At 25.9% G+C, this 25,523-nt stretch overlaps 3 protein-coding genes across 4 annotated transcripts in view; 2 read left to right on the top strand and 1 right to left on the bottom strand.

The window, feature by feature from the left end:
• The window catches only part of LOC145833882 (uncharacterized), a 35,204-nt gene extending 27,704 nt beyond the window's left edge, over positions 1-7,500 (top strand). Inside the window, exons 24-27 of the mRNA XM_082941121.1 lie at positions 5,251-5,444; positions 5,860-5,990; positions 6,224-6,293; positions 6,518-7,500. Of these exons, the coding sequence (XP_082797247.1) occupies positions 5,251-5,444; positions 5,860-5,990; positions 6,224-6,293; positions 6,518-6,629 (507 nt within the window). The 3' untranslated portion in view covers positions 6,630-7,500. The remainder of the gene's footprint in view (positions 1-5,250; positions 5,445-5,859; positions 5,991-6,223; positions 6,294-6,517) is intronic.
• Positions 7,501-10,233: 2,733 nt separating this feature from the next.
• On the bottom strand, positions 10,234-10,929 carry LOC145833620 (14-3-3 protein beta/alpha-like). The gene has a single exon (XM_082940773.1). The coding sequence runs from the start codon at positions 10,927-10,929 to the stop codon at positions 10,234-10,236; it is 696 nt and encodes a 231-aa protein (XP_082796899.1).
• A 4,007-nt stretch (positions 10,930-14,936) lies between these two features.
• Positions 14,937-24,429, top strand: LOC145835059 (uncharacterized). 2 transcript variants are annotated; one of them, XM_082942598.1, is made up of 3 exons: positions 14,937-15,076; positions 19,689-19,918; positions 24,139-24,429. In XM_082942598.1, the coding sequence occupies exons 1-2, from the start codon at positions 14,965-14,967 to the stop codon at positions 19,883-19,885; spliced, it is 309 nt and encodes a 102-aa protein (XP_082798724.1). In that variant the 5' UTR covers positions 14,937-14,964; the 3' UTR covers positions 19,886-19,918; positions 24,139-24,429. The 2 variants fall into 2 exon arrangements, with proteins under 2 accessions (XP_082798724.1, XP_082798725.1); XM_082942599.1 differs by having other exon boundaries at positions 19,689-19,911.
• Positions 24,430-25,523: the final 1,094 nt, after the last annotated feature.

Below are 25,523 nucleotides of genomic sequence, written 5' to 3' on the forward strand. Positions count from 1 at the left end.
TAGAGAACTTTTTTTAAATAGTGACACGATTACCTGTTTCAAGACAAAATGCATCGTTTTAAATCTTTTTGAAATTCTTTTTGATAAATTTAACAAAGATCTTAAAAATTTGTAATATGATACAACTATTACGTAAATTATGCTAAATTGTTCCGCTAATGGTCGAAATTGTAAAAATACTAAAAATAAGTTGGGAAAATAAAGTACTCATTGTTTCTAATGACATCATTGTTTCGTAATTTTGCAACATTTCTTGGTACCTGTAAACTTTCATATAAATATTTATTTATGTTGTTTTGTTTCCTACAAATGACTTAAGAAATGTACTTAGTTGTTTGGATTATTAAAACGCCATTTAACTTAAAAGTTTATTATTACATGTTTTCTTGGCTAAAGTTTTCAAAATTTGGAGATTTATTTTTTTTATAAGCAACATGATTTACCCAAGACGACTCGATAGCAATTAATGCACACGAACACAAAGTAATTCATCTAATATTTCCGAACTAACACAAGTTAATTTTTCACAAATTTATTCACCACCTCTTTACCCAAACATTTACATTCTTTATTTGAAAATTTAAAACGACTAAATAACAACTTTGTGCACACCAATACATAAAGTCTTCATTTAATAGTTATGAAACTATAAAAAGGTATATATTATAAAGGTTTTATAACCACTACTTGTTTACCGAATTACTGCAAAATTTATTAAAAATAACGTATCTGTCACCATAAGCTAAATTAACAAATAAGATTTGTACCATCGAAACCACTACTTTAAATTGAAAACTGTGAAGTATTACAATTGTTGATAATACTTTCTATCAAGTTGTAAGCACGTATCCAGACTATTAAAAATCTGCATCGCATTGCAGAGTGTTTTATTGCGTCATAATTGTTTGTTACGTCATAATCGCCCTTGTAAAAGTTCAGACAAGTTCGAAAGTCAGCTGACTCGTAACTGTTTTGTGGTTGTACAAAAACCAACTTTCAAAAACCTCGAAAACAAATACTTTTGAAAACCCCATTGAAAAACCACACTACAACCAACATACTAGTATTATTTTGTATTGTTTCATAGTACTGTTTGACTTTATTTATTGTGATTTTTATAATCCCAAACCAAAAACCACACATTCACAAACATGTTAGAAAGTGCAACCTTTATCGTTGTTACTTTTTAGTTATTTTGTACTGTAGATTACTTTTGATTTTATCAGTTTTGATTTTCAAATACCACATTTACAGATAAGCAACATTGAGAAATTTTACTTGTTTTTTTTATTGAACTCTTGTGGTATTAAAATCCATTGAAAAAACCACACAATTATTTATATTTTTGCCACTAAAGTCGCTGTTTGCGAGATTACATCGCTTGAGAGGTGTGTAGTAGGCTCTGCTGTGTAATTGGTTTTATTTTTGTTGCGAATTTTTCGTGAGTAATTTTGTAATAATCGCTGTAATTTTCCGTTGTTGTTACAGATATTACGTTGTTTAAATTTAGGATTTTTCTTAGAAACATAATTTATAATATTGTGATCATAAGGTTGGTTGTATAATTAGATTCGTTTATTGATTTTATTTTTGTGTAAATTTTATCCATATGGTTATTACCGAAATCAAGCTGTATTTTTGGGGTTTTTCTCGTAAAAAAAAATTTTAAACACGATTTAGTTTTTATAAAAAAGCCTTTTTATATATACTTTATTTTCTACCATGGATAAAAATACATTAAACTGTTTTTGCAGAGTGCTCTTTTTTAATATTGATTTTACGGTGTTTTACGCAAAAAAGTATATAACAAGTTTTGTGACTTTTAAAAAGTGTTTATCAAATTTAATATAGCTTTTTTTTTTCAAAAACAGGATTTGTTGTGTAAGTATATTTGAATATTAGTTTAAATTTGTGTTGACAGACATAAAAAGATTACACTTATCTCTATGATAGTTAAATTTTCTTAAATATAAAGATCATGGATAAATTATCCGAAGCTTATTAAGTGGATTTGATTTTTTTTCTTTGTATCCGTAGTTGTTTATAATTGAATTTAAAAGAATTAAAGTATTGTTTAAAGCAAGATTATATGTATGTTTTTATTTTAAACTGTGTTGACAGACATGAAATATTATCTACGCAACTAATCTCTAAATTAGATAAGCATTTCAATTTTTGTGTACAGTAACCTCTCGGATCTTTACGCACTCGTGACGTTACGCACTCTCGTTTAGTTACGCATTTCAGAATTCTATAAAATTCAGAAAATAAAAACCTTCATTTTTTTAATATTGCACAAATTAGGTTTAATGTATAATTTGAATTAAAATATGTTTTTGAATACTAACACACCTCTCTATATCTTTAGACTTTGTAAATTTATGTTCCTTGACTAATTGATAAACATTTAGTAATACCTCAGTATATCAAAAATTTTGTTAACAATAAGAGATTAAATCAAAATTCTGAAATAAACATGACTGTGTTTAATAATAAAAGTATAATGAAATAATGAGAGTTTAAAACACAAAGAAATAATACAGCAGTCTTGCCCTATATATTAATAAACACCATTTTATAATTGTAAAGAAATGCTTAATTATAAATTGAATTTGCTAAGTAGAAAAGAATATAAATGTCACATATGAATAAAGATAAAGATAATTTCTACTTATTATTAAAATATTAAAACTATTTCTACTCGTATTATTATTTTATAGAAATTCAAATCCTTTTTTTTAATATATGTATAGTTTTAACTGTTGTTTTCATATTTATAAATTGAGTAAACAAATAGTTAAAATATGGAAAGTGCCCAGTCTGTTTTTAACTAGAAGCAATATTAAAAAACAGCCATTATAGTGAGTATATTTGGTAGCTCTCGTTTCTTTACGATCTCTCATATCTTTACAAAAATTTTTCTGTGGACACAATGTGCGTAAATAAGCGAGAGGTTACTGTAATTAATCTTTGATATTGTTTATCTCAAAAAGTGTGCATAAGTGAGGTTATATTTATCTTTGTAGTTAGTTTATATTTTGTAACCAAACATCGCACAAAATATTTTGAATATCCTTTAAAAAAAAATTCAATTTTACTTTTATGTAAAACAATATGTACATCAGTTCTTTTATAAAAAACCAATTAATTTCAAAATTACAATACATTGTATCCTCGCACAAAAAGCATTTAAATTGAAAGTTTTCTTGAAATTATCATATTGTTATGTGTGGTTAAAAAACAATTAGATTTAAGATACATAAAACTTGAAGTTAAAATAGCCTATTTATTTACAAAATCACAATAAATTTTAGTTTACGCCAGCAAAAAAGCACAGCATTGAGTTTGCTACAGTATTATAACACAATAAAAGGACAATGAATTTCCAATGGTTTCAGAACTGAAAAAGACAATTAAATATAAAATACATAAAGTTGGAGTTTCATTAAAAATCAGACAATAAGTACATCCGTTCTTATACAAAAGCGTTGTAAAAGCACGGCATTCATCTGCATAACTTACAAAATCACAAAAATGCGCTGAATTTACTCAAGAGTTTTTCCGAAGCACGAAACACAATGCTGCAACCCACATGGCATTCTTGTGTCAATGGCTATGAAAAAAGTTCTTTTAGTTTTAAATAGGAAAATCACTAAATTTTCGAACCAACAAATCTAAAACTTAGCACGAAACAATACAATACAAAAACCCGTTCATAAAAAAAGCACTATAAAAACAAAGCATTCGTTTTTATAATTTACAAAGGCGCGCTGCATTAAAAATACTCAAGAATTTTTCCAAAGCACAAAACATACTGCTGCATTCTCTAAAACATACTTGTGTATGGCATTATTGTGTCAATGGCAAATTTCCATTTACTATGGAATTCGTTACGTAACGCTTTTGAACTTGAACTTGTTCACTTTCTTGAATTGCTCCTTATGAGTGAAATTTATCGCATTGCCCTTATTGAAAGTGAAAACTATTTCCCTTGAGAACAAAATTTTTCCGGTTTAAAGCTTTTGATGGTTATTTTTAACTTTTTTTTTGGTTTTTACACTTATGGTACTTCGAATAGCCTTTTTTGATAGAATTTAAACGTTTGGCTATTTTATTTTAGTACTTAATAATGTATCCATTTATTTTGATCAGTATGATTTAATATGAAAAATTTAACTTTTAAAATATTTTGATGGAGTTGTTCAAACCTTTTCACACAGTTTTGTTATTTTCTATTAAAAAGCTGTATGCAATTATATATTAAACTATCTAGTATTCATTTCAATGCAATTCGTCAGAATTTTTATATTTTGTATAACTGTTTAAAACAAAAATTATTGTCTTTACATAATCTAGAAATAATAATAAATAGATGACATTTTTTTATATTTTTTTTTATCGTTTTGGGACATATACTTAAATATACTCAAACTTGAAATTGAAAATACTATTTAACAGCATTATTTTCAATTCAAACTAAACAAAATTAATATATATTTTTTATATATTAAAGATTGTTTAAATGTAAAATAGCTGGTATCATTTTATTATTTATTTTATTTTATTACAAGCTTGAAGTTTACAGTACAAAATGTTACACTATTTATAAACATGCAGTTAACTTTTTATTACTTTTATGTGTATTTAAGTCTGCAAACCGTTTACTTAATACTAACATATCCTTAAAAAAGTGTACAACTTTTTTAAACAACCTCTTAACACTTCACTCTGACTATAAAATCTTAAAAATAAAAATAGCTATTTTTATAAACGGCTCGTTTTTAAAGATATATGTAAAGGTTGTTAATAGTTGTTAAGCTAGTTAAAATAAATAATAAGTTGTCTGATAAATTTTAGCTTTAAACTTTATCTCGTATAAGGTAACTATTTGTTTGCAAATTATAGTCTAGTGAAGTAGCAACTAATTAAACCATCAAGCTTACGTTGTTTAAATTACTAACTTATACAGTTTAACAACCTACTTAATTAAACTATATATATAATGTATATCTCTAATATATCTATCAGATTTCTTTCTATTATTAAAAACTTATTTTTGAGTTAATATGATATACTAAAAGTTCTTGTAGATTAGACAGCTCAACGGTAAAGTCGAACAAATAAAACATTAAAAAGTTAATTCAAACTAAAGTACACACTAGAATAATATTTGTACTAGAATATTTCATAAAACACATAAGTCTGTTAAACATTATATTAAAACTATTTACAAAATACTAAATCAAACAGACAGATGACAAAGACGAGCAAATCAAGAAACTGAGGGACCAATTACAGAGCTCTATCATAATCGCATCGACCAATCAGATCCCTTCATTATTGCAATCATCCAATCAGTTCAATCCAAATGATCTGCAGATGTCTGCATCTACTTTCAGTACGAGAAGCTTGCAAAGGGAAAGAGAAAAGATATCCTTCTTAAAGTTTGTACTTTTTTATTTTTGAAACAAAAACATTTAGCTTAAATTAAAAAGTACATCACAAATTATTTTAGATTCAATACTAAACTGAGCATAATGATTTACATACGAGGTCGAAAATTTATTGTTTTACTTTTTATTCTGCTTTCTTGCGTTAGAAAGGTACAAAGCTTAAACATAGAAGCTCAGGTTTTATTCTGAAACATTTTGTTTTTTAACAGTTACCAATAAAAACATTACATCTTGTCCCACATTTTGAATGACAAGCCGGTGCTGATATTTAATATAAACTCTTTTGACCTAGTTTAACATTATGTTCTAAAAAACTTATTTCATTCCATTGCTTTCAGAAGTTTCATTTAGTGACTAATTTTCAACAAATCTAACAAATTTTTTTATATAAAATACTTTTAAACAGTTTTCAGAAGGACGATTTAGTGTTGATAGTGTTCGATGAAAAGTTCAACAACCACGTGATATTTTCACCCAATTCAACGAAATATTTCATCCACACGGAGTCGCTGCGTGAACTTGGTATCAGTAAAGGAGGTTAATTTTTTTTGATGTTTTAAAATATTTATATATATAGGAGTTCAATTTAATTTTAGGCGTATAAAAAAGTATTTTTGAATTTAGGAGGTTAATAATGTTTTAATAATTTTTTTTAATTTTTAAATATGATGAAAAAGCAACAATTCAAAAACTAGTTTATAATATAAACTAAACTCTTTTAAAAACAAAAAAATCAGTCTTTTGAAGCACAATATAACTCTTTTTTACAGACAAAACAACCAGAGTTATAGCAAGGTTCATAGAGAAAGAATACTGCAAAGCTAAGAGGGCTCACAACAGGTTACTATTAATTTAATCATTGTTTATTAGCACATTGTATCTAACATAAACTAGCATAGATTCGGTGTTTAATATAGTTACAGTTGTTTAGTTTTTGTTGTACTTTTTTATGTAAGTCATTTTGATTAATTGATTTTATACTCATGAGCTTTAGTTTTGCTAACAAGATAAAAACTTTTTTTTGATTAATTATTTATTTTATTCTTCAATTTTTCTTGCAACAGATTCAACGTTCCGGTTGATTGCACATTCTTCAGATGCCGCGTTCAGACGGTTGCCAGAAAGCACCCAAACAGTTCCCATGGCAACCAAACCCATGGTGGGAGGAAGTCGTGACGTAATTGAGTTTCTGCCAGAGTAATTTCCTGAAAATAACAACTTAATTAATGATAAATAAATAAATGTTGAAAATTCCTCAAGATTTTCAGTAAAATTTTGTTTGTTTTTTTTTAAATGTTTTCGACTGGTTTAGTAAGTGCTCATTTTTGTTGAAAAATTAAATGAACATTCGAATAACTTTTTGTTAACTTTTCTCAAGTCAGTTTTATTCGGAACTATTAGCCATTTATGTTTAAAAGTACTTTTTTTTTCCTATCTAAAATAACAAGAAATAAAAACATCTGCTTCTTGATTTAACAAACTAACAAATTTCAAAAAAAACTGTTTTTTTATTTTATTTCAGAACAAATTAGTCGAAATATATAAATACGTTATTTAGTTAAATACCTGATTTTTACGTAAAAATTACTAACGTTCATAAAGACACTGCTTTGTTTGTCTTTTTTAAAAAGTTTTTGTTTTATGTGTTTACAGAAAAAATCTTCAAAAAAACTCAAAAACGTGAAAAATTCTTCAAAAAAAATTTTTTTTGAGTTTTAAACTCTCTACAACACTTGTACTATTGTTTTAAAACTGTGGTAAAAATTTAACTTTTCAAAATAAGATTAAATAAAAAAGTAGCTGTCTCGAGCTACTCACAGTTTATTTCAATCCAAGCAGGAAAAGCAAACGAACATGAGATAGAATGATTTGAGAGGGCGAATTGAAACTTATACTGCCAATTAAGTAATTGCCACTCTAGAACGAATAATTTTATCTCTGAAATGTGAATTTGATTCTTCTGTTTGCAGTTTTTGCTGTTTAAATTAGATTTTACCTCTTATATTAACTGAATGCAAACTTTTCGAATTTTCGCACTTACGACTTGGTGTACTATTTTCATGAAAAAAAAAAAAAAAAACGCTTTTAAATTTGTTGTTTGTTGTCTACATTATGTTCATGTTGTTAATTTGTTGGTAGTGAAGCTACAAATGCGTTTTTTAAAATGAATTTTTAATTCTAAACTACCTGAAACCCTTGAGAAACCTGAATTTTGAGAAGTTTTAAAAATAACCAGAAACTTTCACAAAAACAACTGAAAACTCAAAAATTTTAGAAAATTTTCACAAGTAAATAATAAAGTTTAGATTATATACAAAAAATATATCGTATACTATGAACTTGTTTTCGGTCATTTAGATTTAAAATTGTTATAAAACACATCTAAAGTAGCATTTGGTATCTTTTGAATATTTTTATGCTATATAAGACAGTTTTTACATTTAATTCTATACTAGAAATTAACAAAATACTTGTACTCAAAATACCTAGAATAAATTTCTCAAAATGCGGCAACCCTGACTATTACCTACAAAATTTTTGTCTAGCCAACATTATAGTCAGATAATTTCCCGTTAATAAGTGTAATAAGCTATTTAAATTTTCAAACTTAAAGCAATTTTAATCTTGTTAGTTTTATACAAATGATCTGTAATTAATTTTAGTTAAGTTATTTTTTTGAGCCAAAACCTGCTTAAATTATTGGGACAACTTGTGATACTGTACGTAATAAATGGCATCTGATGTGGACAAATACATAGCTTGTTAAGAACTGTATTTAATTTAGTTACCATATATAATTTCTTGAAATCTAATCCAATAGTCCAAAAAAAATAATTATGCATTTAATAGAATTCGGCAGCCTACAGCTCACGAAGCGGAAATCTCTTAGTCGCTAAGGTTGTTTTTGCTTATAAAGTTTAAAAAAACAGATATTTTTTTAGGTACTCTATATTTGATTTTTCACATTATTGTACCTACTTCTCGTTTTATCACAACTTTGCATTTAAAAAGTTTTATTTTTTAAATGAATTTAAGCGACCAGCAAAGACTTTTAAACAAGTCCGGCTGCAAAAAATATATTGTGGAAAATCTTGCCACTGACTGAAAAGTTATACTACATTAAGATAAACTCTTTTGATTTTATCTGTTTTTTAGGTTTCTCTGCGTAAAAGCTAAAACGATAGTCAAAATTTTTGTATGTTGATATTTTGAACAGTTAGCTGGTTGTATCTATTTTAATAAGCATTCTCTTAGAATGTTTGTTCTGAAATAAGCAAAGTCTTGCAGCTAATTGTTTTTGTTTTTTTAATAGAAGCACAAACATTAATGAAAGGTATCAAAATGATTTACTTAGCTAACTAAAGTTCTTTTAAAATTTTCAGGGTAAGTTTGTAACATTAGCGATAGTTTGTAAACATTTTCAGTCAAAATGGTTTTTAATTTATCATCATTATTATAAATAAAATTTGTACGGTGACAACTGTACAATACTAATAGTAATATTTATTGAACGACAAAAAAACACTCCAAAAGTTTTGTTTAAAAATCTGGTGTACAAAAAACTCCTAGTAATACATCACGGACAAAAACAAAAATTACACTGATTAATGAACTAAATTCTGTAAATGCCCATTTTACCTTTAAGGTTCGAACAAAAAATGAGCTTTCGAGATAGACACATGTCGCAACATGTCGCAATCATAGAACTAATTGTAACAGAAGTGATGCAACTGGTTTTTTAAGATCTTTTATTATAAATTTTGTACTAAAACATTTGTAAAACAAAAACTAAAGTATATAAAAAGTTACAAATATCGTCTATTATATCTAAGCAGATTTCTCGTCAGGAGTTTTCGTAATAACTTTGAATATTTTTATACTAAACTTATCTCTATCAAAGCCTTTAGCAGTAACGCACGCCGTTAGATTATTAACAAGAAAATGTTTTTTGCGGGCTGAAGTAATTTAAAGTTGTATTAGATAAAGCTAAATTGATCGTATACTCAAAACAAGTTTAGATCACATTTTATTTTAACTTTTTATGCATAATGCTCAAATGAACTTTTTTGAAAAAGTAGTTTTTTCCCTTAACGCCGCTGGCCGCAGAATTATTAGCTGTAGTTTTCCGACCCTTGTTTTATATTAACTATCATAAAAGCAAATATAAAAATTTATCTAAATAAGATAATAATTAGAGATTTTTTTAACTAAGATAATGGTTAGAGACCTTGGGATATTTTTTTTTTTAAACCTTAGTTAAATATTTATAAACAAAAAGTTAATCTAAAATATACTAATTGTAACTCTATTTGTTTTATTCTATTTATTTAAAAGTTAAGCATTAGATTCCAAAAAAACGTAATTAAAAAAACTATGTTTTTCTTTAATACTACGTTCAGACTCTGTTAAACAACATTAAAAAATATATATATTTTTAAAACTATTAAAAAAGTTTTTATTGATATCATTAAACTTTTTTTTAAAACAAACAAAGAGCGGTTTAAAATAATGGTTTTTTTTACAAAAAACTTTAAATGTAGATTGCTATTCAATATTTAAAAAAACAAAACTCTATAAGCATGTGTTATTAATTTCGGTTTTAAATTAATACATTAAGTAAACATGTTTCAACTATGTTATAAAGCACTCCTTAAAGTTGCTTTATAATTTGAAATTTTAGAATTAAAATTGATCCAAAGTACAATACGACTATAAAATAACGAAGTAGCTAAGAAACATGATGGAGTAAAATAATATTGTGAAAACAACATATTCAACCCTACTTTTCTTCAGCACCATACTTATCCAAGTCCTCTTTTATCTTCTTCAGTACCTCTTCTACGTCCTTTTTCAAAGCCTCACTCAAATCTGGCAGGCAAGGAAGAGCTTTCTCGTGGGCTTCTGACAACATGGAAACAGCTCTCTTCTTATTTCTGATCAACTTATTGGTGCTACTTAAGAAAGAAGCGAACTTTCTTGCCAGCGAGAGTCTGATTGGATGAGCCGCATCCAATGACTCTTCCGCAATTTTCCAAGCTTCTTCGAACGCCTCCAACGCTTTTTTGTTTCCCTTCACGACCTGCTTGCCTTCTGCGAACGTGGCTTTGTCGCTGTGCAGGGCAGCTCTGAATGCTTTGTACTCGACTACGGCTTCCACACTTTCGTCTTTTTTTATCCATTGGCTGTCGAGAAGCTCAAAAAGCTCATCACAAATTTCTTTGAACTTTGCTCTGTTCTTGTCACCCAAATAACGCTTCACTTTTAAGTTTTTCATTTCGTTCACGTAGTAAAAAGACTTAAAAAGTGGATTTTTCAAGCAGTTGTAGCTGTCAATAATTATATGCCTTTCATCCCTGCTCAGAGGAATGCCAATTTTGATTACTTGCTTCATGTATCCTATGGCATCTCTGTAAAGTTCTGACAGTTCTGCCAAAAACGCAAGAGATACCAGCTCGTCTCTGTTGAGGCCTGACATCAAATAAATTTAAGTTATCTTCTAAATATTTTTTTAATTTTATAATTTTTTATCGTTTTGTAGTTGAAAAAAATCGAACAATTTAAACTAAGTTAGTTTATTGTTTCAGTTTAATCTTTACTACTTGAAAACTTTTGCTACACAAAAATAAACTTATAGTTAATTTAAGATTTATAGATAATCTAAACTTTTTTTTAAACTGTTAAAATTGTTTTTAATAAAGTCTTTAAAAACAGCTCAACAAATATTATATTTTCTCTTCGCCTTAGCAAGTTTTAAACAATATCAAAACAAACAGAATTTGCACGTTTATAACTTAGTTTGACTAAAAAAAGTTAATATAAGCTACTAACACACTGGTAATCCATAATTCCTTTTAAGCTTTTAATTCATAGATTATAGTAAATGAGGTCATTAATTTTCAAAAACTATGTTGGATTATAGCTGCAGTCTAGTAAGTTTTTTACAAATTTATTATGATTTTTGTCAAACAGGTTGCTTAATCTTAATTATTAAAGTTTGTATAACACAATAAAAAACATTTTTACTAAGTTTTAATTAGAACAACTGCATAAACAACATTTTTTTAATTTTCAATACTAAGCCATTGTTTAAAATACCAGTAATAAAGTAAACTACAAACATATTAAACAAGCAAAATAAAAACTAATGTTTTTTATCAATGCTAAACAGCTAATAATTTCCTAATGAACTATTCAAAAATAGAAATATAATACATTGAAACTGATTATCTAAGTTTCTTAGATAAATTAGTTTACAATTAAAAAAAACACTTTGAAGCATAACATAATTACAATGCTTAATAACCTCGAAATGGGCAGTTTACATTTAACTGATTAGTTTTATAATCATCAAACAATAACTAAAGTTGTAAAATAATTAGTAACTTCCTACACAACAAACGTTAAACATTAATACTTAAACAACGTTCAAATATTATATACTATTTTTTAAACTATTTCTAAGATATACATATGCAATGCATTGTGTATTGAACGACAAAAAAGGTGCTCAAAATGTTTGGTTCTAAGACCTGGTGCACGAAAAAACCTTTCGGTCATCGAGTCGCACACAACGGATACATTTTAACGTCTTGTCCAGATTTATTTTATGTATTAAATAAAAGTTTTAATGAATTGAAATTCAATTTTTCAATGAATGAATATTAAAATGTTATTTTTAATATGTGATTAAAGTTTGCTAATCTTTAGAAAACTCTAAATTATTGCCCATTCTAGCCATTAAAACTAGTGTTTACACTCATTTAAAAAATAAAATCTGAAGTATTATACACTTCAAGCTCATGTAAAACTAAAAACATTGCAGAAACTGTCACAATTCTTTTTTTATTACAGACTTTCAAAAAGCAACAAAAAAACTTAAATAATATTATTTTGAGTCTTTTTTCTAAAATATAAGAACAAAATCAATTTGCACATTTCCCACTCAAATATCTTACTCAAGTGAACGGAGAAATTTTGTGTCTGTTATATAGCTTTCCAATAAATGAAAATTAGTTACTTTTCTTTTGTACTTTTAAACATTATACCTAATTGTCATATGAATCTAATAAATTTTGAAAACTATATTTATGAGATTTGCTAATTAGATTTCTAAGACATTACCTAAAGTCTAATTAATAGCTATATTTATAGGAAATTACTATTCTACTACTTTGATAATTAATATTCTATAGGAAAAAGTAATACTTTAGAATTATTAAGATTTATGATTGTTATTAATTTTTCTAAACTATCGTTTGATATAAAGATACGGTCTTAAACTTTAGAGAAAAATTATTTCACAGCTTATTCAGCAATATATTTACTCTTTTGAAACTGTATTATGCAAACTTAGTTTCGGTTAAAGAACTCGTCAGCGCTTGAATAAAAAATCTAAATTTTACTGAGAAAAAATAACTAAACTTTAATCATAAGGTTGAATTAATGGTTAACTTTATGGGAGAATTAATTTTTTGATTCTCCTCTAAGAGTTAAGATTTTTTTATTTGTTTTCTAAAAGTTAAAACATTTAATAAGCTTATTCATCAATGTTAAAAGAAGTAAAATTTTGACAACTGTGTTTTTTAAATATTAAAACACGTTTTGCAATACTCATTTTTAAACTACAACACAAAAGTTACTCTAACCAATGTTTTCAAAAATCATATACTAACTTGGCTTAGTAAAACGATAGGTAATATGTTTTAGAGTATAAATATTAAAAATTTCAAAAAAGCTTTAAAAATAATTAAAAATCCACGAAATCTAAACAACTAGTCTTAATTGTTAATTGGAATGTTCAGGCCTTTGTAAACTTTAGTTATCGTTTTAATTCAACTCTTAAATAAGTAATCAGATAACTATTTTTTTTAAGATAAGCAAATAAGAGAAAAACTAAAAACGGTTTATTGAACATATAGTACTAAAAGAAAATAATCAACAAACAAAAGGTATAATAACCTTGTTTACAAAATTACCAAGTCATCAAGATTCAAGTCATATACCATCTGTTTAAGGCATCTAAAATAAACTTAGAAAAATATAACTTTAACTATAAAAATTGATATTTTAAGAAAGATAAACTCACGATAAATATCTCAAAAAGATAAAACAGAAACAAACTAAACCGTGCTAGATAACTGATATGATATCCCTAGAAATTAATATGAACTTATGTAACATAAAAAAAAATTGAATACTTTTGAGTTTTTTAGTTTTAAAACATGTTTGTAATAATGAAGTTAAAAACATCAATTTATGTTTTTATTCTTCAAATTTACAGTTGAAGTATAAAAAGTTAAAGTTTTAGTATTAATTTGAACAGCTGTATACTTTGGTTTGTTGAACGATAAAAAATTGCTCAAAATATTTAGTCCTAGGACCTGTTGCACGAATAACCTATCGTTTCGGTTATCGAGTCGTACACCACGGAACAGATACCTTTTACTGTGTTGTCCAGGACAATGCTACTTTGGATAACTATAAACGTCATCATTAAAGCCTAAGAGAGTATTCATGTACATAAAAAAAAGCTTAGTGTTTATTAATTATTTTTCTATACTTATATTTATTATACCAATTTTATCAATTCATTAAAAGCCTAGGTATATTAAAAAATTGTATGTAAACTTTAATTTTGATTATTTATTGTAATCTTTGCCGTCAAACTTAGTCCTTATTGTCTTTATAAGTGTTGTGTTTGGTTCTGATCATATCAGTACATCGATTGTGTGGTTACCGGTTTCGGTTAAAAGCAGAAATAATTTAATTTTATTAAACTGAGACATTTTAATTCATAAAATTTCATCAAGATTTTTAAAGCCCTACTATTACTGTTTTTTTTCAAGAAAAGTAATAAATAAAAAATAAAAAGTTCAAAATTATTTAAATTGTTTTTGACAAATTTATCGAACAAATTGTAAAATTATATTGTTTAAAGTTATCAATACTGAGGCATCATCAACAGTATACCTAATTAAATTTGCAGCGATCATAGAAAAAATAATTTAAATAAATTAAAGTTTTAAGTCCTTCGTTTCTTATTTGATATAATTAGGTTATGTTACTTAAAGCTAAAAAACAATAAATTCTAAATTTATATCATAGCAGGAATAGTTTTATTACACTTATCAGTTGATAAATACGCAATGTTTTGTTTTAATATAAAAAATATCTTAAAACAATGTTTAGTGTTTTTTTTTACTTTATTATATACCTTTTTAGTTTAAACAAACCGCTAGATTTTACGTTTAAAAAACTAAAAAAAGTATATATACAAACATACAGACTACAGAGTTCCTTACGATACGATTTTTCCGACATTAGAATAAAATCATTTAATTTAGAATTGTAATTATGACTGTTCTATTCAGTTTTTTTTTCTTTAAAAACCCATAAAAGTCAGAACTGTTGAAAGCAAAAAATTTCCCGCTTGAGAGCTGAAAAGAGAGCAATCATAATATTTACTACAAAATCCAGCAAATAGTCAAATTGAAAGCTGCATATCAAAATCATGACCAAGAGATCTTACCACCAAATACAAGACTGGTCTCCCCACCAGCTGAAAGTGCATGTGTCTTTGAAGGAAATAACCAAGAGTGACAAGTTTACAAAAGGATTCTATGGTTAGTTTTGTAAAATTTATATAAAGTATTTTTAAATACTACTGTTTTTGTACACATGTTGATTACTGAGTTTTGTAATGTTCAACTTTTTTGTAATGAAAGTTTTCAAAGCAGTCATCAGGACCCTTAACTTACACCATCAGGCTAATTTATGTTTATTAACTTAAATAAGTAAATTTTAAAAATATTTTTCAAAATGTTTTTGTTTTGTAAATAATGTTTCATACACATTTGGCTAAATCATATCTCTATAAATGTTAACAAAACTTCAGTTTTGTAGATACTTAAATAAATTTAGAAAATAAATTTTTTAGACTAATTAAGTTCTTCAAATTATACTTGATTTTTGTAACCTCATTAGCAAAACATCTGAATTTGTCAGTACAAATTTAAGAAAATTTTACAAATTCTTAAGTAAACTTTAGTTTGTTTTATTCTGAATTAATTGTTAAGTTTCAAATTTCTTTCCAAATAAGGACTTGGTTTTTGTTGCCCAGGATTCTGTGGGTTAGCACTCACTTGTTTAAAGATAGTTCCACCATATGCTTGTTTTTGAGATTTTTAATAAATTTAGGCTATTTTATGGTCATCTACTTTTATTTTGTTTGTACTGAATTGAAACCTCAAACTTAAGTCACATTTTAAACTCAACCTTTAAAACTTTAATTTCTTATTGGAGAATACAATAGGTGTTTTATCTATGGGAGAATAATACTAAAGCAACAAATAATTGAAAAAAAAGTTAAAAAAACAAAAAAAAAATTTGACATAAACAAACCAAAAATAACTGTTTTTGTTTTACTTTTTTTCATAAAGCTTTTTTTATTCTAAATAAAAAAAGTACAATAGATTTTCATCAAAAAATAATTGTTAAGAATATTACCTAAAAATTTAAAGTATTTATCTCAAAAAACTTAGGAAAACATAATTTTTAGTGATTTTTACTTAATTGTTGTTTTAATTTTCTTCTTTCTTAAGCAAACTATTGTACTTTGCAACTACAACCAGCAATATTTCAAAAATTATTTTCAATCTTAAAATCTGTAAAAAGCAACTTACATATTAATTAAAACTAAAAAAAAGATCAAGTTCAATTAGAAAAAAATACTTTACCCCTCCCTATGGCCTACTTAAAGTTTTTATTTATTATCTGCCAAAATTCTTCTTATAGGTTTTTTAGTGACTCAGACAATGCTATGTTGAAGTTTTAAATTGAATAAATTTTATGGATACCCTAGGTCTACATGATGTTTGAAAAAGTTAAGTAAATTTAATTGATAAAAGTAAAATCAAACACAATTATAATACTTCTTTTTTCAAGTTTCTTGATTCAAAAGAGCTTGTTGAGTTTGAAAATTTTGGTTAAAAATTCCCTCATACTTTTTTTTTAACAGTAATTCTAAGTATAACATGTTTAAAAATAGTTAGTTTAGAAATTTATTTTTTCATACTAATTACTTACATACAATGCTTATTGCACATGTATGTTTGAGAACTAATTATTGAAAACCTTTGTTTGAATTGCTTAGATCTATGACCTTTAACATGCTGAAAACCATTTAAAGACTTCAAAAAGTTTCTATTTTTCTTGATAGCTACTTTATAATGTGCACAGTCTATTAATCTTCAATTTTATAGAAACAAGTATCGAAAACAAAATTGTAGTTACAATAACAGTGACTACATGTTTCAAACTTTCTTCCATAACTTTTACCAAAAGAAACATATAGAAGCTTTAGAAAGTTTATAATTTACAAAAAAGTATACAGCAAAACACAAAAATTAGTTTTTTAATAATGTATAGAAATGTCAATTACAATTTTTATTATTTTCTGTGAAATAAAAAAGCAAAACTTCTATTTTGCCTTTCTTTTCAAACTTGAATGTTTTTTGCGAGTTCTTTTATTCTTATAGCTTGTGTGTGAAAAAATATTTAAGTTCTTGTTGAATAAAATATGATAATTTCCATTGGTACTTTTACACAGTTGTTATTATTGATATAATTACAATTCCAACTCCTGATTGATTCCCACCTTTGCACAATTCCCACCTAATCAAAGCAAAAAATTTATTACTGACCAGGGTTAAGGGTAACGGTGATAATAAAAAATAAATAAGAAAACTTAAAAAGTAAAATAAGTAAATAATGAAAACTACAAGAGTTTTTGGATGGGAATTTTTCGCGGGTTTGAGTTGTAATTATACATGATATTTTTTTCTAATCAAATTGTTTGTGTTCAAATATTTGTTAACACATCATTAATGATTAAAATGCTTTCAAATAAATTTTAAACTAACTCTTAATTTTATGTATTTTATGAATAGAACATTAATTAAGCTTTTATAATAATCTAAATAATGAAAGGCCTATTTGCTATGCGTATTTGTGCATGAAGGCTAAAAACAAATAACTATGATAATTTAAAAGCACAGTGGTGCAATAATTTTAACAAATAGATAATAAATAAAAATACAAGTAAATAAAAACAAATGAAATTTATTCTTCTTCTGATTTTTTTATCTTCTTTGGTTTCTTAAAATATTATTTTTCCTTTCATTCCATCTTTTATATACAGTAGATCTACATTTGACTCGGTCATTTGCAAACAACTTTTAAGTCATCATATCTTGAATTCAAGCTTTTTAGGTAGTGCTTGCAAGCACCCTATAAACGTAATTTTGAACAACCTTGGCTGAGTATGCTAATGACCAACTTGCTATACAACAGACACTTGGGAATTTGCTAAGCGCCATCCTCAGAACATGTTTGAGCCTGTGCTAACTGAAGGTAAAGTACATGGTGGTAAGACTTAGTACGTCTCAACACTTCCTTGTTGATGATCTTTTGTTGCCATGCAATTCTAAGGATGCTACAAAGGCATTGTAGGTGAAAGATATTAGTTTTCTTTTCCTGCACGTGTCCAAGTTTTACTACATATAGCAGAGTAATGCATACATAAGTACAATAAACGTTAGCCTTTGCAAAGGCTTTATTTTTGGTTATCCCAAACTCTTGCAGTCAAACAAAAAAAACCTGAGGCCTTACCGATGCAACTATTTATTTCTGTGCCCAATAATGCCTTTGGTGCAACATTTGAGCCAAGGTTACTAAAGTTTTTTTTTACATTTTTTATATCCCTGCCATTTATTTAGATTAAAGGTAGAATATGTATTTCTTGACTTAGACCTTTAGTCTTCTTAAAACTTATACTAAGTATGAAATCAGAGCATGCTGATCAAAACCGACTCAGTAGTGTTTGCAGGTCTCGGGAAAGTGAGCCTTGAGTGCAGCATCATCAAAGAGAAGATCACGTGTTGTGACAATATTAGATTTTGCTTTGTTCTTTGACTTCCAAGATTGAAAAGTTGTCCATCAGTAAGTATAGAGCTTAATACTAGTTGTTGAGGAACCAAAAGAACTCTTTAATAGCATTGAAAAGAAGATTCAAAACAGAGTTAAAGCAAGTACACAGCCTTGCTTTACTCCCACTTTTGATTTCAAATAAATCAGAAACACTACCTTCATCTTGGATGGTTGCCCTTGTGTTTGTGTAATAAACTTTCACAGCGTTAAATAAATTTGGAGGACATCCAATCTTCACCAGCAATTGCAAGAAGAGAAGTTCCACTGTAATTATTGCAGTCAGATCTTAAACTTTTTTTCTTATATAAGGTCATAATCTTAGCATCACGCATGTCTTGTGGCATCATGCCTAACACTTGATTATGTCATGTAGGTGAGATAATAAGCACCACTTACAATTGTGGAGTAAGTCCGCTGGTATGTTGTCACTGTCTAGTGCTTTTTAAGGAGCCATGTAGTTTTTATACTTTGTAATGATTTTTCACAATAATCTTCTAGTCATATCACAGTTGTTAAAACTATCAGAAAATTATTATAAATTTTGTTTCTAATTAGTTTTCATTTCAAATTCAAAGTTTTTAAACAAACTAAGTAAACGTTTAAACTTTTTTTTATGTAATAGATTCTTTGAGTTTCTTAAGATTTTTCTTAAATATTGTTCTTAAGCTTATCCATTATTTTCTTCCCATGAGCTTGACCATTAGATTGGAAATAAATGATTTGAATTCAAATTGTGTAGTGTTTAGTTTATGTTATTTTGTCTGATTTGTTTATTTTTAGTAGATAGTTGAATTAATTTTTGTTATAAACTGTTTAAAAAACTCATTATTTGTGCTCACTTTTCAAATTAAAATTTTTGAGTATCCTCTCTTGTTTCAAAATTGTTATTGATGCTTTGTTTAAAATAACTTTGCATAAAGTTATAGAAACTTTTTTTATCTCTCAAAATAAACTGATGCATTTTTAAAATAAAAAGTAAAACTAAATTTTATTTTAATTTTTTTTTTAGTTTTAGGGAAACCAAGTAAACGGCTTCTTGATTAGAAAATTGAAAATTTAAACTATATCACTATACTTATCACTACAAAATTTCCAAATATAAAATAAGTAACTAAATTTTTTATTTTTTTAATTAAAACCATCAAAATTGCTTGAAATGGTTTATTTTTGCCTAAAAAGGTGGTAACTCTACCGAATAAATTTACCCAGTTTTCAAATATTTGAAGTAAAAGTAACAAACTATTGCAGATGAAACAGTGAAAGACCTGATGGAGGGAGCAAAGAAATTCTACAGCAGAAACCAACAATCAAGTGAAGATCAGAATGAAGATCAAATGAATGAAGGTCAGATCGCAAGTGAAGATCGAATGGATGATGTCAGTGAAGAATTTACAAAAGTTGAGAAAAACCAGAAGACGATAATGGACTTTTTCAAAAAGTCTTGATGACGTTGTTGATCTTCGGATACGATGTGAGTGGTTAGTTTTTTTTTTGTAAAAATTTGTTTTATAATTATATTTAAATCTTCAAGTAGTTACATTACACTAGGGGTTGGCAACGTACGGTCCGCGGGCCGGATCCGGCCCGCGAAGTGAAAATGACCGGCCCCCAAACCTTTTTAAAATTTCAATGGAATCCGGCCCGCGGACAAAATTGATCCGGCCCGCGAGTAGATGATCCGGCCCGCTAAGCATTTTCAATTTTATATGAAATCCGGCCAACCAATGTAAATATTACAAAATTTGTACAAAACCTTTTAAGAATTATTTTAATAAAAAAAAATAAATTTTAATCAGACTTTGACCCTGAAAACGTTTGTAAAATTAGCTTTTTATTTTTGTGGTGATCTAAACACTCTTTTGTTTAAGTACCTTTTTCTGTTTCGAGTCAGTTGAAGTAATCCTTTCTCAAATTATCCAAAAACAATTGTATGCTAAACTAACTTTGATGATCTTACCTACCATAATAACTTTTAAATAATGGACGTGTTAAAAATTGCTGTCTTTTTTAACCAAGATGAATTAAAGTCCAAAAAACCCAGATGTGTAGTGAGTTGTTTTTATACTTATTTAGAAAAGTAAAAAAAAAATCGTTTAAAACATTGACAATTATTTGAAATTAAACTGCTCAACATTAAATTTTAGTAAAACATTTTAAGTTGAGACTACAAACTGCACTCTTTTCTGCTATTAATTTTTTTATTAATGACTTTTTGATTAACTTTATGGTTAAGTTTAGTGATGACCAATTGATGACAATAGTTTCACTTGTTAATGAGTTTGGTCGTCGTTTTGCAGACTTTCAACAACTGATAGGAGAATTTCATATTGTGTCATCATAGTTGTCGTTTGACACCGAAAATGCACCTAGTAATATACAGTTAGAACTGCTAAACTTAAATGAGACAGTACACTAAAAAAAAGTTCAAACCTTAAAATTTTGACAGATTTTATGCCCTACGTAACAAATCAAAGTTTGTTAATTTAAAAAAGATGGCAATGAAGTTACTTGTTCTGATTGGGTCTGTATATATTTGCAGACAAACATTTTCAACCATGTATATAAACAAAAGTTAGCTGCGTTCAAGTCTTACTAATACCAATCTGCAGTTTTTACTGAGAATATCTACTTCTTGTATACTTCCAAATTTTAAACAACTTGTTAAAAACTTTGATGGTCCACAAATGTCTCATTGACTTCTTTTTAGTGTAATTATTCCTCCTAAACTCTTTAAACTTTACATTTGATATATAATATGACAGTTTTATATGTTAGTTTTTCGTTTAGTACTAATTTCATTAGAGAAACTGATCTTAGTCTAAAAGTCTATTAAATTGTTATAGTTATCATGTTTAGTATTAATTAATCTCTTTTTATTTAGTATTTCGTTATTTAATGTTAGTACTTTTATAAAAATATTTTAGATAAATTGTTTGATGATGTTATTTTTTGAGTACAGAACTTAGTTAAGTTTCATAAGTTGATCATTACTGTTTGATATTTTGAAAGTAAAAGTACTATAATTTTAAGTAAAAGTATTTTTTTATCTAGGTTTAACTGTTTTTTAAATATTTTGATATGAAAATTTAAATCAAGCATACAATATCGCTGCTTTTAGTAGATTTTTAGATATATTTTATGTATTATTGAACGAGCCAAAGTTTGTCAACTTCAAAATATGACCATGAACCTAGTTGTTTTGTTCGTAACTTCATACATTTGAAAACAAACATTTCCGACCACTAACTTTAACAAGGATAAGCTAATCTCAAACCTTATCGGTATTTTAGTGCACTTGCAGATTTTCCCAAAACTTCATGCAACTAGATTTAAACAACTGTGATATATGATTAACCTTAAGTGTTTCATCAAGATCTTTTAATTTAATTTTTTTGCTTTTTACGGTAAAACTGTTTATTATATCAGAGTTATTTGTTGTTTTGTTTCTTTTATACGTGCAAAAATGTGTAATGAATCTTAATAAGTTTGTTTAAATAAAAAGGTAGTAGTTTAATTTTGTAATGTTAACTTCTAAATAATATTATTAATGAAAACTACAGCCAAGCATTGCCAAAATTATATAATTTCGAGTAATTTACAATTTTTTAATGTTTTAGCTTGAAATATTAGGCTCGAGTATTTTTTAGAAAGTAAATTATTGATTTTATAAGACTAATTAGTATTAATTCGATCCAGAGTTATAATAAATATATAGTTATGAATACTTAATAAAATTAAAACAAAATTTCGTACTTGAGAACCTTGGTAATTAATATATTGATTCAAATTTCTGAAATACACAATAAATTAGCACCCGGCCGGATCCAAATCTTTTTCAAATAAGCATACGTTCGGATCCGGACCTTTGTCTAAAATTAGTATTTAGCCGGATCAGGATAATATTTTTAAATTAGGATCCAGATGTAAAAATAGATCCAGCTGAATCCGGTAGATCACTAATTCGAAATGCTCCGGCCCGCTGAGGACTTTATTTTTTTGGATCCGGCCCGTCAACTATTTACGTTGCCCACCCCTACATTACACTAATATGCATATTTATACACATGAATAGTGTTGTTAAAACAATAAGTAAGTTTAAATAAAGAGTTATATGTTATATAAACTTTTGTATAAAATTTTTGATAAATATGTATCGATCATTATTTTTTCTCAAAAAATTGAAAATTTTCTCAAAACCTAGTGACCTTAAATTTTTATTTAACATTTATTAAATCAAGGATGCCATGCGTTCAGGATAACTGAGGATATTTTGAAACTTATGAAAACCTCAGCATGACTCAAGCCAGTTTAGTTATTTTTTTTTAACTCTGGGTAGTTTTAAGATTTATGAAAATCTCAGGCCAGTTTTTTTTTATAAATTTTGAATAAGATTTAGTTGATTTACTTTCAATATTTTGTTAATTTATAACCAAATTGGTTGAAAAACATGTTTCTTATTGATTTAAATACAAATAAGTTTCTGACTTACATCTGTAAGTAATATCACTTCTCAGCTAATAAAAATTAAAATCTTGCATGATCGTTGTATACAGAGACATAATATCTTTTTTTTAATTGAACTATAAAAAATGAATTTGTCATTAAATTATTTAAAATATAATTTTTTTTGTGAGCTGAGGTTTTAAATGAACTTTATGCTAAATAAAACATTTTTCTTGTAAATAAGCCACATTTTCGTTTTATTAAATTTTATAAGCTTATTTTTCTTAAAAAATAAATATATAAAGTTTATGGTGTCATTAGTCAGTGTTTTTCAGTAAATATAACTTCAAGTAATAAGTATGTATATTAAGCAAACATATTTCTAGTGTTTTACATAAGTAAACATATACAACACTAGCAATATTTTTGTTAAAATAAAGGAATTCCCTAATGATTTGTTGTATTCTTTTCTAGATACAATATTTTACTTCCCTTCCAAATAATTTTAAATATTTCTTGAAATACTTTTTTTAATAAAGTTTAGATTACTCATGTTTTCATGAAAAAATTCAATAATTTTTTTTGTGGTTTTACATAAGCTTTGAAAACTGGTTTGTGTGGTTTCATAAGTATATAAAAAAATAGTTCTTTAATATGTTAAGTCAATTATGTTTAATTTCATTTGTTTGTTTCGTATTTAAAGCAATTTTCAATATTTTAAGCTTACATTCGTAAAGTTTAAATTAAAAAAAAAGTTTTGTTTAAGTAAAATATAAAATAACTTATAAAAATACTTTTTGAAAGTGGTTTTATTTTGTTTAAGGTAAATGTTTAAGTTTTTACATAACAATTTATTGTTACTAAATTTATTGAGATTTTTTTTTTCAAACAATTTATTTTTAAAGTTTTTGATGTTTTTAATTGTAACTTGTTTTACATTCAATTTACTTTTGTTAAGAAGTGTTTTCTTATGTTTCTGAGTAGCATACTAATTTTTTTGTGAAAAATGATATTACACATACAAAAATGACTATATTTTTTGTATTTTATTGTGTATATTGAGATGAATTTAAAAAAATCATTTATTCTCAATTACTTTAGTAATCAGTTTAAAGATACTTCATACTATACTATAAACTTTGTTTGGTAAATCTGTAAAGTTCTTACAAGAAATCTTTTATTATTTTTGTACCATAGCTACCAAAATAAGTGATATAATAGTTATAAATGTTAAATAACAATTTTTATTTCACAGATTTCTTCAAAGAAGCCAAGAGATTTATGAAATTTTTCATTTTATTTCCAAATTACTAAAATTTATATCTAATTTACTTATTATGTTTTATAAAGTGTGAAGATTATAATTATTTTTATTAAAACTAACTTTAAATAAGTGTAAATAATCAGTAGAATTAATTAATGTATTCAATTTGGTGCTATTTTCAAAAGTTGAAAATTTTTTTCATTATAAAAGCTTGTTTTATATTTATAAATTAATTTTTTATATTTCAATCAGGAGTTTTATAAAATAATATGTCTCTGAACTAAACCACTAAAGATTTATTATTTTGATTATTACATGTAATTAAAAAAAAATGTTTTGCAATTTTTAAACTATAAACTTTATAACAGTTTAAACTTAACTTTTTTTTTCAATGTTTTTCATTAAAGTTAATATTAAGTTTAGTAGTTTTTAAAATCAAACCCAATATTTTTTTTGTTGTGATAGTTATTATGTTGTTATAAAACGATTTGATATCTTTATAGTACGATTTACTTATTAGTTTAATGCTTTACTAAACAATATAATTTTTTTGGGTGGGTTTTTATCTAATCATTTTTGTGCAGTTTAATTTTGTAAGATTTTTGAGCTGTGTTTAGATAATATTTTTTTAGTTTCACAAATATACACAACCTAGTTTAAAATGTATTGTTTATATACAGGTTATTGATAAAGTTTGTTATTGATATTAGTGTAACTTAAGGTTTATCATTTTTGAAGGTTGGATAAGAATCTAAGAACCGTTGATATGTAATTTTATCAAACTTAACTTTTAGTGCATTTTTTAGCTTACGTTTTTTTATTAGTACAAAAGAAAATAATACTAATAACAGTAGTTTAATACTGGTACTAATGTGTTTGTGAATAAAATATTTTTGTGTGTTGTGTACTGGTTTTTTGTACTTTCATTTAGTAATAACCAGATTAAAATATATATTAAAACTTTTTAAATATTTAATAACACATTTTACTTAGTTTTTTTCAACAAAAAGTTTTGTAACTGTCTTTAAAAGATACAAAGTTTTCATATGTAGAGTTAGTAGTTTTTTGTACCTTTTATTTACAATTTTTATTGAAAAAGAATTTAAAAATTAAGACTAAAATAATTATAAATGTGTTCAAAAGTTTAACAAACAACTATTAGTAAAAAACATAATATCCTTACTAGATAAAATAGCAATTGTCTGATAACTTAAGGTGGATCAACTATTATTGTAAAAGTAAATGTATTTACTAATAAAGTGATCATTTTTATTGTTATCATCAATTTAAACTTATACTATATGTCTATAAAGTATACACCAAAGTATTAGAATGTAATTCATTGTTGAATAAGTTAGTTTATTAACAATAATAAT

The sequence above is a fragment of the Thalia democratica genome, chromosome 4 (genome assembly GCF_965202585.1).
Source record: "Thalia democratica chromosome 4, ktThaDemo2.hap1.1, whole genome shotgun sequence".
Lineage (NCBI taxonomy): Eukaryota > Metazoa > Chordata > Thaliacea > Salpida > Salpidae > Thalia > Thalia democratica.